The sequence below is a fragment of the Eulemur rufifrons genome, chromosome 2, assembly GCF_041146395.1.
Source record: "Eulemur rufifrons isolate Redbay chromosome 2, OSU_ERuf_1, whole genome shotgun sequence".
NCBI classification, from domain to species: Eukaryota; Metazoa; Chordata; class Mammalia; order Primates; family Lemuridae; genus Eulemur; species Eulemur rufifrons.
This window is the reverse complement of record NC_090984.1, coordinates 18747929-18763717: the sequence shown is the minus strand read 5'-3', so window position 1 is coordinate 18763717 and position 15789 is coordinate 18747929. Positions and strand designations below refer to the sequence as shown.

The following is a 15789-nucleotide window of genomic DNA, read 5'->3' as shown; positions in this document are numbered from 1 at the left end:
GTGTGTGGAAAGGGCCAGTTGCACCCCATGTGTGCGCCTGTGGGTTTGTGGGCCCAGTGGTGATTCCTGGGGCCCAGGTGAACAGCTGTAAATACCTCTGGAGAGCTGGGGGGATGCCAGTGGGGGCTTCCTAGAACCTGGTCACAGTCCCTGAGCCCCTGCATGCCCACGTGGGCCTGGCACCTAAGGGCGGTACCTGTGAGGGCCTGGCCACGAAGTGGGGGTGAGGTCAGGGCTCAGGAATGTCCCAGTTAGCTTAGAGAAGCCCCATGGCCTGTAACACAGGCCTCCAGGCCTGGCCAGGAGCCCACCCACCAGCCCTCAGCTGCTGATCCCGGTGCTCAGAACAATGAGCGGTGGGCAGAAAGTCCTCAAGGGGCTGCTGGGCTGCGTTTGCGGTTGGACGCAGGTCTGGAGAGTTGGATGGAGGACTGGGGGCTCTGGCCTTCAAGTCTTGTGTCCAGGAGACCCGCCCCTCCCACCTGAGGTCAGTAGAGGGGTTGGGGCTTTTGGATTGAGTGTAGGACTCGGGAGGGAGGGGAGGGAGGGAGACCTAGGGAGGGGAGAGGGCTCACACTGGGGGGTGTTGGGGAGGGTGGAAGGGGACTGGGACCTGTACACACCCAGATGCCCCAGCTCTCGGGTCCCACATGGCCTCAGCATGTTAGCAGTGCTTCTGTGCCTTCCTCCTACTGTCCAGCACTCCTGGGGTCGTGCGTGCTTGTGTCCCAAGTCCCTGGAATGTAGGAGGGAGGAGCTTCGCTGAGGACAGTGTTGGTGTTGGGCTGCAGGGCCGGCCACCAGGGGGTGACCCCACTCCGCCCTGCCCGGGCCCTGCTGAGCCCTGAAGTCTGCAGGGCGGGTGACCAGAGAAGTCAGGACCCAGGCGTGCCTGCAGGGAAAAGGGGGACTCTAGGGCAGGTGACTTGGGGCTGGTGTCTGTGTCCTGCGTCTGAGTGCGAAGCTCAGTGTCTCCATGTCATCTGCGGAGCTAAGCGCATGTGAAAGTCCCTGTCCCTGCGTGTCATCGTGCACGCGTGTCCGTGTACTCCTAGTCGCTACTGGGCGTGTGTCCGAGTGAGGGACAATGTCCCCGCAGTCGGCCTCCTGGTACCTGCTGGGGGCGCCAGTGCCAGGCAGGGGCGCAGAGCTCCCGAAAGCGGAAGCCGGGGGCGCGGCCGGGGCCGGGGGCGGGGCCTGCAGCCGCACCTTCGCGCCCACTCTGCGGAGCTGCAGGCTGAGGCCGGGAGGGGTGGGGGACCAGTCTGCTGCGCTGCCTCGCGGAGCCTTTTCCTGCCGGGGGGGACGGCCCGCCAAGGAGGGCCGGGCCTGTCACGTGGGCCTGACAGCTGGGGAGGGGGGTGGCCGGCGCCCGGACCTGCAGCGCTGAGACCCCCCCCAGCCTGCCCGACCGAAGCCGGCCACCCGGAGGCGGCCCCACCATGTTCTCCAGGAAGAAACGGGAGCTCATGAAAACCCCTTCTATCTCGAAAAAGAACCGGGCGGGAAGCCCCAGCCCGCTGCCCTCGGGGGTGAGTCAAGCCTCTGTGGGAGCGGGCGGGGACCAGCGACTGACACCCAGCCCAAGGGGGATAGGGACACCAGGCGGGGCCTGGGCTGGGCAGCACCATGCTGGGCCGGCGGAGGGCCCAGGCCAGCTACAGCCCCTATCGGGCTGGACGGCAGGGGCCACAGAGGAGAGGCCGGGACCTCCATGTTCAGCTCAGGGTAGGGACGTTTTGGAGTGGCCACTGCATCCCCAGGGCCGGTTGTGGGGCCCAGGGAGTGGGAAGGGAGGGTACCTGGGTGGGGCAGTGTTGGATCTGGGACACTGCAGGATGCGGGCTCAGGCAATTTGGGGGCTCCAGGAGCCTTTGAGAAGTGGGAGGGCTGGGCCTGGCTGTTGGGTTGAAGGTTTATAGGGCAGCAGAACTTGTAAGGGGATCCATTGGCACCGGGGCCTGGGGGTATCTATGAAGCTGGGGGGTGTCTACGAAGATAAGGGGGTGTCTACAAAGCTTGGAGGTGTCTGTCTACAAGGCCCGGGGGTATCTGTGAGACTCAGGGTTCTATAGGACCCTTAGGGTGCAGGAATTGTCAGAGGTGTCTTCACTGGAAAGTAGGTGCATCTGCTGGAGCCTGAGGGGGACCGCAAGGGCTGTGGACCCTCTCCTGGCCCTCTCTACCCGCACCAGGAAGTGGGGTGCCCCCTCCCCCATGCTCCCCACAGGCCACGCCCCTGGCTGTGGTTAGGGCAGGACCGTTGTTTGTGAAAGCTCTAGGGAAAGGGATGTTGGGTAACAGGTGGGGGGGGCTACAGTTCCAAATCTCAGCCCTGTGACCTCTGGCCTTTGACCCTTGTGGGGTCAGACGCTGAAGGTCCTCCAGGGCCCCATTTCATTTCTGGGAAAACTGAGGCAGCATCCAAGCTGGAGCACCCCCTTTACCAGCTTCCCCCTCCTACCCAAGGAGCTGCCCAGGAAAGAAGGGGCTGATGCTGTGTTCCCTGGACCAAGCCTGGAGCCACCAGCCGTGTCCTCAGGCGTCAAGGCCACTGGCACACTCAAGCGGCCCACCAGCCTGAGCCGCCATGCCAGCGCAGCCGGCTTCCCGCTGTCTGGAGCCGCCTCCTGGACATTGGGCCGGGGCCACCGAAGCCCAATGGCAGCTGCCAGCCCAGGCGAGCTGCCTACGGAGGGCCCCTCCCCTGATGCCGTGGAGGACATCTCCCACCTGCTGGCCGACGTGGCGCGCTTCGCTGAGGGCCTTGAGAAACTCAAGGAGTGTGTGTTGCGTGACGGTGAGAGCAGCAGGGACACTGAGGCCTGGGAGGAAGGCAGAGGCAGACACAGATCTCTCTAACCCTTAAGGGTCAAGAAAGGATGTAGGGGGGGATTTGGAGAGTCTCAGAAGAGGATTGCAGGGAGGGCTGTGCAGAAGTGGCCATGACAGCTAAAGCTCTGAGGGATGTGTAGGAGTTTGGTGTCAACTAGGAGGCAAAGGCAAAGGAATGTCCTGGGTGCGGGCTGAGAAACACAGAAATGGGGGATGCAGTGGCGGGGCACGGTGTGGGGTGTAGGAGGTGTGTGAGGATGACTGCATCCTGAGGGCCGTGGGGAGGCATAGACGGCGTTAGAGCAGGACAGCTGGGAGCAGACCTGCATTTTGGAATGACACGGACTTGAGGTTGGCTGAGGTCTGGGTGGAGAAAGGTTCTGGAGGGACAAAAGCCTGGATGGGGACATCAAATGTCTGGAGGTGCTGGGAGTGAGCCGCCTGTGGGATGGCAGTTCCGTTTTCTCCTCCACGCGGCTGCTGACAGCCCAGCTTCCTGCCGAGCTATTTTCATCTGCTTCCTGTTTGTCCCTGGCAGCCCGGGCGGGCACCTCGTGTGCTGCCTCCAGCGCCCACCGGCTGCTCCCGGAAACCACAGTGCCAGGGTCAGGCCAGTGCCCTGGCCCGCACCCTCCCCTCAGCCGCCCCTTTTACAGATGATGAGACCAAGTCCCCAGTAAGGCCCTAAGCCCTAGCTTACCTGGCCGGCATCCAAAGCCGGGGTTGGACCTCTGCACCTTAGAGGGCTAAGGAGGGCTCTGCTGCAGGGCCCTGTCCCTGCTGAGAGGGGTGGGAGCCCTGGTGGTTATCTGGTCCCAGGGGCTGGGGCTGGAGCTGGTTTCCTGGGGAAACTCTAATCTTGGTTCCTTTCCGATCCTGGCTCTTCCTTGGAGGCCAGGCCTGGGCAGGGCTCTGCCTGCAGGCGTCCTTCAGGAGGTTGGAACTGGGGGGCCTGGGCGAGGTCCCCTTCCCTGCGTCTGGAGGGCACCCGGCCCAGGAAGCCCTGGTGCACAAAGGGTCTGGGTTCCAGTCTTTTTTTTTTTTTTTTGAGACAGAGTCTCACTCTGTTGCCCAGGCTAGAGTGAGTGCTGTGGCGTCAGCCTAGCTCACAGCAACCTCAAACTCCTGAGCTCAAGCGATCCTCCTGTCTCAGCCTCCCGAGTAGCTGGGACTACAGGCATGCGCCATCATGCCCGGCTAATTTTTTCTATATATATTTTTAGCTGTCCATGTAATTTCTTTCTATTTTTAGTAGAGATGGGGTCTCGCTCTTGCTCAGGCTGGTCTCGAACTCCTGAGCTCAAACGATCCGCCCACCTCGGCCTCCCAGAGTGCTAGGATTACAGGCGTGAGCCACCGCGCCCGGCCTGGGTTCCAGTCTTGAAGCTGCCCCTGCCCCACCGTGAGACGCTGCCAGGGCCCCTTCCCTCTTTAGACCTCGTGTGACTCGTCTGTAAAACAGCCCCACAGGGTCGCTGAGACTAATCAGGTGTCCAAAGCATATTGTCATTGTTGCGGGGCCCAGGCCGTAGCTTGGGGACCCCTGCGTAGGCAGCCCAGGAGGCGGGGGGCGCCGGGGCGCAGGTGGACAAGACGTGGTAGATGGGGGTCCCTTTGCCCCTTCCTGGGGCCTCTTCACACCCCAGGCTTGGGCTCTGGGCCTCAGTTTCCCCGCTGGCCCTCAACCAGCCACACCTGGAAGGGCGCCGCCTCAGGTCTGGACTCCTGCGCTACACGTGCTGGGAGCCAAGGACGCCGGCCAGGGGGACCGGGACGCCAGGGCGGGGTTTTCCTTAGCGGAGGCGGGGCCTCCAGACCGGCCCGAGCCGGTTTGGCCGCTAGTCGGCCACCAGAGACCCCCAGAACAGGCAGTCGCCTGGTCCCACGCGTTCATGGTCTCTGCGCCATGTGTATCTGCGGGACGTTGCACCCGGCGCTGGACGAGGGCTCCGTGCGCTGCCGCGTGGGAACCCGAGGTGAGGGGAGGGTGCCGGGGTCCCCCAGCCCCACGGGGAGCATGTGGCGCCCAGGACATTAGTGTCCCGCGGGCTGGTTACGCAGCTGCTGCTGCGCGCTTGCCTCCGCCTTGCCAAGCTGGACATCTCGGGACTTTGCAGGGATCCCGCCTGCCATCAGCTTCCCGGGTAGGGAGGTACTGCAGGGACCTTGGTGGCCAAGACCCAGTGGCGCGAGGGGCGGGGTGTGTGGAAGGAATGTCCAGGGAAGGGGCGTGGCCTGGAGCCCTGAAGCCTCTTCCCACCTCCGGGGACTCTGGCAGCAAAGATGCGCTCCGCTCCTGGAGGTCCCAGGCATGGGGACAGTGCCGGGCAGAATCTTTGGCTGGTGACTCTGCGGGCCTCTCCCCAGAGGTGGCATTCAGAGGGGGGGTCCCCAGTGCTAAAATGGGGTGAGGCACCTATTTTCAGATTTTAGTTTTTTTTTTTTTTTTTTTTTGAGACAGAGTCTCACTCTGTTGCCCAGGCTAGAGTGAGTGCCGTGGCGTCAGCCTAGCTCACAGCAACCTCAAACTCCTGGGCTCAAGCGATCCTCTGTCTCAGCCTCCCGAGTAGCTGGGACTACAGGCATGTGCCACCATGCCCGGCTAATTTTTTCTATATAGATTTTTAGCTGTCCATATAATTTCTTTCTATTTTTTTAGTAGAGATGGGGTCTCGCTCTTGCTCAGACTGGTCTCGAACTCCTGAGCTCAAACGATCCGCCCACCTCGGCCTCCCAGAGTGCTAGGATTACAGGCGTGAGCCACCGCGCCCGGCCAGATTTTAGTTTTTTGAATATTCTCGCAGCTGTCAGAGGGTCAAAGCTGTCTGTTCGGCTGGTCGGCAGGTCCACTCCCGGGCTCTGTTTCTGGGCATTCTTTCACCTTGGCAGCATCGGTACACTCTGATTTTTTAAAAATTGTTTTTATTTTTAACTGAGAACATTTTAGAAGGGCACTTAAAGCCACATTCCAACAGACAGATCTGACCGTGACCCTCCTGTCCTCTAACACCTTCTATGGTTCCCTATTACCCTGGAGATAAAGCCAGGCAGGGTCCTTCTGTCTGGTGTTCTGATGCCTTCAGAGGTAATGGGAAAGCTTTGTGCCTCAGTTTCCTTGTCTGCAACATGAGGATGATGATAATACCTGTCTCGTGGGGTGGCGGCGGGGAGAGAGTGAGATGACAGCGTTGCTGGGGGCCCAGTGCCCAGGCAGGCAGAAAGGGAGAGGGCTGGGCAGGGCTTTGAGCCGTCCTAAGGTCTAGGGCAGGGCAGGGGCCAGGTGGGCTTCATGGAGGAAGGGGCCTGGGACTGTGGCTTGAAGGAGCAGCGGCAGTTTCCTTTCTGAAGGGATAGAAAAAGCATGTTCTTAGCAGAAGGGACTGTCTAAGCCAAGGTCTGGCCTTTGCTGAGGTAGCCAGGAGCCCAGAGAGGGACAGTGCCCCACCCGAGGTCTCTCAGTGAGCCCTGGACATCTGCCCTCTCCCGCTTCTGCCTCAATTTCCCAAACTGGGGACAGGAGCTCTGAGCAGGAGGGAGGAGGTAAACAGACTTTCACCGGGACCAGGCTCATACCCCCCTGCTCACACTGACTCTGCCCAGCAGAACTCCTTGAGGCCCGCCGGCCACTGGCCCATGAATGCCTGGGCGAGGCCCTACGTGTAATGCGCCAGGTCATCTCTAAGTACCCGCTGCTGAACACTGTGGAGACGCTCACAGCTGCTGGCACCCTCATCGCAAAGGTCAAAGGTTAGCCAGCTGGGATGGGCAGCAAGGGCTCTCTGCCAGGGAGGGCTTCCTGGAGGAAGGCATGTTTGAAGTGGGTTTTGAAGGATGCATAGGAGTTTGACGGGCACAACAGTTCCTTGATACTCGCTCCCCCTGGGCTAAGGGCTCCCCTCAGTGAGTTGCAGAGAAAGCAACCTTCTTGTCCCTGTCCCAGCCTTCCATTACGAGAGCAACAATGAGTCAGACAAGAGGGAGTTCGAGAAGGCGCTGGAGACGATCGCGGTGTCCTTTAGCAGCACGTGAGCGCGGGAGCCTGCAGGGCGGGCATGGGGGGATGTGGGGGCCTCTGTTCTTCTTGATGCTGACACCCCGGCCCTGCAGTGTGTCTGAGTTCCTCATGGGCGAAGTGGACAGCAGCACCCTTCTGGCAGTGCCTCCCGGGGACCCTGGCCAGGTGAGTGTCCAGGTGTTCAGGTCACAGGGCATGGCGAGTCACCCTGCGTCCTCTGTGCACCTCCGTTTCCCCCCTGCCCAGGCGGGCCATGACTGTTCCCTGCAGGGTGGTGGGCTCAGCACTGGGCGGGTCTCACCTGTGCCTCCCTCCCCTGTAGTCCGTGGAGAACCTATACGGACAGGGCAGTGAGGGTGCTGCTCCCAGCACTGAGGACTGCGACGCGGGTAAGTCTCCACCGCAGGCAGGCACCTGGGTGGCGGGCTGGGAGGTAGCGGGCCAGGCCATAGCTGAGCGGGTGTCCCCCCAGGCTGCCTGGCCCCCGAGGAGGTGGACATGTTGCTGCAGCGATGTGAAGGAGGTGTGGATGCCGCGCTGCAGTATGCCAAGAACATGGCCAAGTACATGAAGGACCTCATAGGCTACCTGGAGAAGCGGACCACCCTGGGTGAGCGCCACGGGAGCCCCAGCAGGGTGGGGCAGGGCTGGAGTGGGGAGGGGGTTTGGGCGGGTTGGGGTTGGTGAGCCTCCGCCCCGCACCTCACACCACTCCCCGGCCTGCAGAGATGGAGTTTGCCAAAGGCTTGCAGAAGATCGTGCACAACTGCAGACAAAGCGTCATGCAGGAGGTGGGGGCTGGCCGGTACCGGGCAGGGGTCCCTCGGGCCTGGGTGTGAGTCTCAGCCCCCCTGTGAGGGGCCCGAGAGCAGGGGCTCCCCCTATACCATGAGGCCAACGGTGGGTGGCTGGGTGGGTAGCTGCAGGGGCCAAGGAAGCAGTGGGCTCCCCGTCCCTCTCTCTTCCTGTCTCAGTGACCACTGCCCCACCCCGCAGCCCCACATGCCGCTCCTGTCCATCTATTCGCTGGCCCTGGAGCAGGACCTGGAGTTTGGCCACGGCATGGTGCAGGCAGTGGGCACGCTGCAGACCCAGACTTTCATGCAGGTGGGCTGCGCCCAGGAGGGTGGGCTGGGCAGAGGGTGGCATTGGGGTCCCCGCTCACAGCTTGTCTCTCCCCAGCCCCTGACCCTGCGGAGGCTTGAGCACGAGAAGCGCAGGAAGGAGATCAAAGAGTCCTGGCACCGTGCCCAGAGGAAGCTGGTAGGGCTGGTGGGCGGGGTGGGTGGGGTGGGGCAGCTGGCGCAGGCACAGCCTCCTGAGTGCACGTGTGGGGCTGGCCATGGCCCCGCAGGCTGACCTCCTCCTGGCTCAAAGACGCTCTGGCCACATCTGCAGTCCCAGCTACTCAGAAGGCTGAGGCAGGAGGATCTATTGAGCCTAGGAGTTGGAGGCTGCAGAGAGCTGTGATGACACCACGGCACTCTAGCCTGGGTGACAGAGCAAGACTCTGTCTCAAAAAATAAAACACAAAGCAAAAACAAACACTATTGCCATGATAAGCTTGTGTCCCCATCTTACAGACATGTGAGGATTTCTCTTGGATCAGTGCCTAAAAGGGAATGGCTGTGCCCAGGGTGTGGGTGTACGAGCTACCCTCCCAGGCCCTAGCAGTGCCTTTCCTCTTTTGGGAACTCTCAGTTCTTCTCCTTTGTGCACCTTGGGTTGGACAGTAGTTTATTCTTATTGATTTTCCGGAGCTCTTTACATATGAGAGAAAACCCTTAATGATGTGAGTTACAGACTCCCCTACCCACCACTACCCCTGTGTTTATTGTTTGACTCTTGATTTTACCTATGGCCTATTTTGCCAGGTAGAAACCACTGAGTGTTAGTAGTAGTTGATTGTTAGTAGTCTAACACTAATAGGTTGATTGTTAGTTAGTCTTTTATGGTCTCTGAGTTTTGTGTCACTCATCAAAAGGCCTTCCCCAGTCTGGGGTTATTTTAGAAACTCCTCCCATGGTTTCTCCTAGTACTTGTGTTGGTTCTTGTCTCTATGTGTAAGTCTCTGATGGTGTAGGTTGTGAGGTGTGGCCCTCCCGGAGGCCCCCTGTTTTTTGACTAACTGCTGTTTCTGCCAACCCTGAGAGTCTGACTTCCTGCCTGCGCGGCCTCTGTTTTCATCTGTGAGAAGGGAAGTGAAAGAGACAGTGGCTTGAGACATCAGCCTGCTCCTGCAGGGGCTGGTGGAGGTGTCGGTGCCTCAGCTTCCCAGCCTGTCAAATGGGCACCCCAAGTGCCCCTTCCTCACAGGGTCCCACTGTGGGGGCCATCTGGGCTGATGTGGGTGGGAAGAAGGACGGGAAGAGGCTGGGAGACCGAGTCCTATTGCAGGACAGGATCAAACCTGGGCCCCTCACTCCCACGCCCACAGCAAGAGGCAGAGTCCAACCTGCGCAAGGCCAAGCAGGGCTACATCCAGCGCTGCGAGGATCATGACAAGGCCCGCTTCCTCGTGGCCAAGGCTGAGGAGGAACAGGCAGGCACCGCGCCTGGGGCAGGCAGTACGGCCTCCAAGACCCTGGACAAGCGGCGACGGCTGGAGGAGGAAGCCAAGAACAAGGTGAGGCCGGCAGGGAGGTGGCCACAGAGGGTCCCAGAGGATGAGACTCGGGGGTGGCGTCTCTTGGGGCAATGTGTGAACTTTCCCACTCCAGGCCTTTGCCTGGGCTGTGCGTCCCGCCAGGAACGCCCTGCCCACCCTTCCCTGCATGGCTCAGCCCTGGGATGTCTGAATCAGGCCTGGCAATGCCCCGGGGGCTAAGCCTGCCTGTGCCCCGCACCCACCCCAGGCGGAGGAGGCCATGGCCACGTACCGCACGTGCGTGGCGGATGCTAAGACACAGAAGCAGGAGCTGGAAGACACCAAGGTGACCGCATTACGGCAGATCCAGGAGGTCATCCGGCAGAGCGACCAGACCATCAAGTCGGTGTGTGCCAGTTCCCACCCCCGGGGTGTGGGGGGCGGCTGCCGGTCCAGCCTCCTGACCCTGCCGCCCTCACGTGCCACCCGTAGGCCACCATTTCCTACTACCAGATGATGCACATGCAGACGGCCCCGCTGCCCGTGCACTTCCAGATGTTGTGCGAGAGCAGCAAGCTCTACGACCCGGGCCAGCAGTACGCCTCCCACGTGCGCCAGCTGCAACGCGGGGAGGAGCCAGACGTGCACTATGACTTTGAACCCCATGTCTCCACCAACACCTGGTACTGCCGCCTGCCCACCCGGTGCCCGCCGTGCACATCCATGCCCTGGGGAGCCGGGCTTCTCACCTGTCACGAGGCGGGCCAAAGGACCCTCTGCCACACCACCAAGGCCCCCACTCCTCACTGTTCCTCCCATCAGGTCCCCCGTCATGCGTGCTCGGAAGGGGAGCTTCAATGTTGGTGATACTGCAGGGGCAGACACTGGCAGCAGCCCCCCAGAGGAAGGTGGCTCCCAGGAGGGAACACTTGTCAAGGATCGCAGGGGTAAGTGTCCGGCAGGGCCCAGGGGTGGGCGCTGGCTCCCTGTGACCCCTTCAGCCCTTCACCAGAGATGCCTCTTTCCTCAGGTGGCCGAGGACACCAGGTGCACAAGTCATGGCCGATCTCGATCTCAGACTCAGGCACCCTGGACCCCAGCACCGGCTCAGGTGAGGACCCTGGCAGGTGGGCTGGGATGGGGAAGCTGCCGCCCTCCCAGGCCTCAGCGGGCTCATCATGCACTGGGGGTGATAGAGGGTTCCAGATGGGCCCCCTGGCCTGGTCCCTCCTGGCTCGGGGTGTCTGACAGCTCTGTTTTCCTGCTCAGGGGACTTTAAGAAGTTTGAACGCACATCCTCCAGTGGCACCATGTCATCCAACGAGGAACTGGTGGACCAGGAGGGTGGTGCAGGGGCTTCGGCCTTTGAGCAGGGTGAGGGTCCCCTGACCCGGGTGTGGGGAGAAAGGAGGTTTGGACGTGGTCTGTTGGCCTGGCCCTGACCTGCCTGGGTGACACTGGCTGCCTGTCCTGCCCCCAGATGACCTCAATAGCATGGCCCCTGAGCTGCCAGCCATGCCCAGTGGGCCCTTCCGCAATGTGGGGCTGTCCAAGGCTGCACGCACCCACCGGCTCCGGAAGCTCCGTACGCCCGCCAAGTGCCGGGAGTGCAACAGCTACGTCTACTTCCAGGGTGCTGAGTGCGAGGAGGTGAGTGGGGTCCCCAAGGGAGGGCTGGCACCTTTGGGGTGCCAGGCACCAGCTGGCCCATGTGCCTTCAGGAAGGTCCAGCCCAGAACAGGGAGTGAGTGGGAAGCTTTTGGGTGAGTAGGCGTCTGGAAGGAGGTGTAGGGGGGGTGATGGGGTGGGCTCTTTCAGGTTTGGGGGCAGGGCATCTGGGGAGAAGTGTCCCAGGAAGGAGGTGCAGCTAGTGCAAAGGCCCTGGGGCTGCCACAGGAAAACCAATGGGTGGGAAGAAGTGGAGGCCATGGGGTGGAAGTGCCGTGTGTGAGGGCATGGGGGGGCCTCAAGGGGTCAGTGCTGACGGGTAGGGGTGTGGCCCGGAGCTCACTCCATGCCCATCCCCCACAGTGCTGCCTGGCCTGCCACAAGAAATGCCTGGAGACCCTGGCCATCCAGTGCGGCCACAAGAAGCTGCAGGGCCGGCTGCAGCTCTTCGGCCAGGACTTCGGCCGAGCGGCACGCGGCACCCCAGACGGCGTGCCCTTCCTGGTCAAGAAGTGCGTCTGCGAGATTGAGCGACGGGCTCTGCGCACCAAGGTGAGGCTGGGTGCCCAGGGGGCCTGTCCTGGGGGCAGGGGCTGGGAGGTGGGTGTGGGCTGAGGCCGAATGCCCCCCGCAGGGCATCTACCGGGTCAATGGGGTGAAGACGCGTGTGGAGAAGTTGTGCCAGGCCTTTGAGAATGGTAAGGAGCTGGTGGAGCTGTCACAGGCCCCGCCCCACGACATCAGCAACGTCCTCAAGCTCTACCTGCGCCAGGTGAGACTCGCTGGAGGTGGGCAGGGCAGAGGCCTAGCCTGAGCCAGGGCCTGGAAGGGGTGTAGCCATGGCAGGAGCAGGTGACACTGAGTGGGGTGGAGGGTAGGGGCGTGGCCAGGGAAGACTAGCCGCAGCCAACACTTGGCAGGGGCATGGCCATGGCTGGGGGCCAGGGCCTTGGCAGGCCCACCGACCCCAGCTCTAACCCCTTGTCCGCAGCTGCCCGAGCCGCTCATCTCCTTCCGCCTCTACCACGAGCTGGTGGGGCTGGCCAAGGACAGCCTGAAGGCAGAGGCCGAGGCCAAGGCGGCCTCCCGGGGCCGGCAGGATGGCTCCGAAAGTGAGGCGGCTGCCGTAGCTATGGCCTGCAGGCTGCGGGAGCTCCTGCGGGACCTGCCACCTGAGAACAGGGCCACGCTGCAGTACCTGCTGCGGCACCTGCGCAGGTGAGGGCAGGGGCCAGGGTGGCAGGGGTCCCCCAGGGCCCCTCACGTGCACCCCCTCATGCTCCTGACCCCCCAGGATCGTGGAGGTGGAGCAGGACAACAAGATGACCCCAGGGAACCTGGGCATTGTGTTTGGGCCCACCCTGCTGCGGCCTCGGCCCACCGAGGCCACTGTCTCCCTCTCCTCGCTGGTGGACTACCCCCACCAGGCCCGCATCATCGAGACCCTCATCGTCCACTACCGCCTGGTCTTCGAGGAGGAACCAGAGGAGGCACCCGAAGGCCAGGTGAGGACAGGGGTCTGGCCCAGAGCCATATGTGCAGGTGATGGTGAGGGCTGTTTGGGGCAGTGATGGTGGTCTGTTGGACCAAGATGGGGAGAGAACTGGGCTGGACAGGACCCATTTTGTTTGCCAGGTGCCTTCTAAGCAAAGAACTGGGAGAGCCCCAGGTGGTGCAAAGGCCCTGTGGCCACCCCTACACTCTGGCACTCACGTCAGACTTCTCTGTCCACCACGCCATTGCCTGCCACTGCACCCGGCCGCTGGGTTTCACTTTCAACCTCTCAGGCCTCCATTTCTAGGAATCGAGTCTGTCTCATTTCCTGAAAGCATCTTGCCCCCTCTCCTGTCTTCAAGTCTTCCTTATATTTCTTTATCTATCTTCTGGCATCTCTCACATGGAGGGAGGCAGCTTCCTGGGTTTGCTCCTGCTCTGCTGCGTTGGATGAGCTCTGCAGAAGCCCAGAGTGGGCTGGGGGGTCAGGGTGGCTCAGCCTCCGGTAAGAGCCGACTGTTGGGGCCAGGCCTGTTTACATTAGTGTGGTGGGTCACGGCCTCAGCAGGAGCGGTGTCAGTAACTTTTAGGGGGTTGTTTCTTTTGTTAATTTATTCCTGGCCCCTCCCTGACCTCTGTTCTGCCCCTGCAGGGCGGGTCCTTGGACCCACAGGCTGAAGTGGTTATCCAGGTGCCATACCTGGAGGCGGGCGAGGGGGCTGCCTACTCACTGCAGGAGGTGGAGGACGGGGGAGAAGGTGAGTGCATGCGGTCACCGCTCGGCCTGTCACCTCAGCGGCCCTGGAGGAGGCCAGGACATTTTGCCAGTGGGTGCAGTGCCTGGTGACAGTGTTGTGCGCACAACAGCTGGTTGGTCCAGGTCGCAGTGCCCAGAAGCCGCACGATCTTTGTCTGCCGTGAGGACCACATTTGTTAAATGTTCATTCTTTTTCCTTCACTCTGTTGCAAACACAAGCAAAGCAATGCTTTTTCGAGGTCTACACTAAGAAATGGGCACCTTGAACGTGCAAGTAATGCCTCTGTGTGTGGTCTCTAGAGATGCCAGGTGCCAGGCTGGGCTAAGCACGTCACCTGTGGGTGTGTGCTTTCCAAGGGCAGGGACGGGCTTGGTTGGAGAGGGGGCCCCAGGATTTGATTCACGTGGGGCTGTCCTCACGGTGTCAAAGGCGGCTGACCTGGTGCCTCCCTTCTGGTCGTGGGACACCTCTCTCCTCCATCTCTCTTCCTCAGAATCCCAAGTTGTGTCCAACGACTCGGACTCGGAGCTGGAGGAGGCCTCCGACCCGCTGTCGTCGTCAGGCGCCAGCGCTCTGCACCACTTCAACTTCCTGGAGAAGCAGGAGTCTGAGGCCAGCTTGGAGGAGGGTCCCTGCAGCGGCAGTGGCAGCGAGGAGCAGCTGGAGGCTGCGGCCAGGGAGGATGAGGATGAAGATGAGGACGGCCCAGCCCCACGGCTCTCCGCATACAATACCAACCAGTCCAACAATGTGGCCCGGGGCCAGCTGCCCACCGTGAGACTCCGTGGCGGGTGGATCGCACTGGGAACCTGCCGGGAGAGGCAGCCAGAGTTCGTCTGAGCTGGAGCAGTGTGGGGCCCATGGCCAGCGTCTATCCTGCTGGCTCCAGCCCCTCTGGACCGTCCCTGGCCCAGGGCACACCTCGCCCACGCTGTCCTGGGGTTGCTACCATGAGCACCGGGACTCGGCCGGTCCCGCCAGCCCACAGAGCAGAGAGGGCAGTGCTGGCCACCTCCTCCCAGAAGCGTCCAGGAGCATGAGGGTCAGCGAGGCTGCGGGGACCCCACACACCACCCCGTGCCCCAGAGCTGAGCTGGAGTGGAGGAACTTCGCTCTATCGTCAAGTCGCCCAGCCCTGTTGTAAGCGCACACAGGGCTGTGTGTGTGTGGACGGAGGAACCTGTCTCTGCTCAGCGCGCCCCTCACTCCCCCAGGACAGCAGGCCCAGCCCTGCCCTCTCACTGTCCGCCGTATGGAGCAGATGTGGTGTCTGGGGTGGAAGGCCATTCCGGAAGCCGTGGATGGGGGTAGAGGCCGGCCTTTAGTGCGGCTTCCCAGGTCGCAGGACGGCTGGGCCCACACAGCAGCCTTGGGATGCCTCCGCTTTTTCAGAAAACCAGGCTCGGACACCTGGGGTTTAGGTACATGCCACTTACAGGTCACATATAGTTCTTTGACACGCACGTTTACTTTGCTTAATAAAGTTTTCAACCTGGTCTCTCTCCTGTGGTGGCAGCAGCCTTGGAAGAAGAGGCTGGAGGGGCGCAGAGGGCTCCTCAGCAGCTCCTGGGGGAGGCTTGCGGGGAAGAGATCCTGCCAGAGCCAATGCAGCGGGTGAGCCTGGGTCATCTTCGGACAGGCCATGCAGATTTCTCATGTAAATTTACAGCTCAGGGCCGTCTGACAGAACTTTCCAGATGGCAGGTACTTTCTCCTCCTTGAGGTCCTTCCTGTACACCAACCCCAAGTGGCCACCGAGCACTGGAAATGTGGCCAGTGCACTTGCAGAACTGCATTTCAAATTTATTTTGTTTTGAGCAGGGCATGGTGGTGCACCTGTAGTCCCAGCTACTCGGGAAGCTGAGGCAGGAGGATCGCTTGAGCCCAGGAGTTTGAGGTTGCATGGTGACGCCACTGCCTTCCAGCCTGGGTAACGGTGTCTCTAAAACACTTAACCCAATTAAATGATAGGCAAAGGATCTGTATGGACATTTCTCCAAAGATACACAAATGGCCAACAAACACGTGAAAAGACACTCAGCCTCATCAGCCAACAGGGAAAAGCAAACCAATGCCACAAGGAGACACCACTTCACCCCCAGCTATAATAAAAAGGATACACGATAAGCATTTGAGAGGTCGTGGAGGAACTGGACCCTCATATGGGCTGGGGGGATGTAACCTGGTGCAGCTTTTGGGGGAGTCTGGAGGGGGGGGTCCTCCAAAGATTAAACAGTCACCACATGACCAGCAGTTCCACTCCGGGGTCTTCACTGGAGAGAAAGCAAAGCGTGTGTCCACACACAGACCTGCACACGAGTGTTCACAGCAAGCAGCAGGTTCACAACAGCCAAAGAACAGAAAAACCCAAGTGTCCACCAATGAATAAACACACGTGGACCATCCACACACTGGAACATCGCTTAGCCATG

General features: G+C 61.3%; 1 protein-coding gene across 4 annotated transcripts; it reads left to right on the top strand.

The window, feature by feature from the left end:
* The first annotated feature begins 349 nt into the window (after positions 1–349).
* Positions 350–14847, top strand: ARHGAP45 (Rho GTPase activating protein 45). 4 transcript variants are annotated; one of them, XM_069481079.1, is made up of 23 exons: positions 350–487; positions 2470–2800; positions 6439–6582; positions 6776–6860; positions 6943–7015; positions 7173–7239; positions 7323–7460; positions 7577–7641; positions 7847–7957; positions 8033–8113; positions 9288–9476; positions 9706–9843; positions 9930–10120; positions 10260–10384; positions 10468–10548; positions 10707–10811; positions 10918–11087; positions 11469–11657; positions 11740–11877; positions 12097–12323; positions 12400–12610; positions 13252–13357; positions 13851–14847. In XM_069481079.1, the coding sequence occupies exons 1-23, from the start codon at positions 350–352 to the stop codon at positions 14195–14197; spliced, it is 3450 nt and encodes a 1149-aa protein (XP_069337180.1). In that variant the 3' UTR covers positions 14198–14847. The 4 variants fall into 4 exon arrangements, with proteins under 4 accessions (XP_069337180.1, XP_069337186.1, XP_069337196.1 ...); XM_069481085.1 differs by lacking the exon at positions 350–487 and adding an exon at positions 1432–1532; XM_069481095.1 differs by lacking the exon at positions 350–487 and adding an exon at positions 1630–1728.
* Positions 14848–15789: the final 942 nt, after the last annotated feature.

Coding starts and splice junctions, on each gene's coding strand:
- ARHGAP45 (XM_069481079.1), top strand. CDS start 350: ATGAGCGGTGGGCAGAAAGTCCTCAAGGGGCTGCTGGGCTGCGTTTGC. Junction 6,861..6,942: donor GCGGTGTCCTTTAGCAGCAC/GTGAGCGCGGGA, acceptor CCGGCCCTGCAG/TGTGTCTGAGTTCCTCATGG. Junction 9,477..9,705: donor AGGAGGAAGCCAAGAACAAG/GTGAGGCCGGCA, acceptor CACCCACCCCAG/GCGGAGGAGGCCATGGCCAC.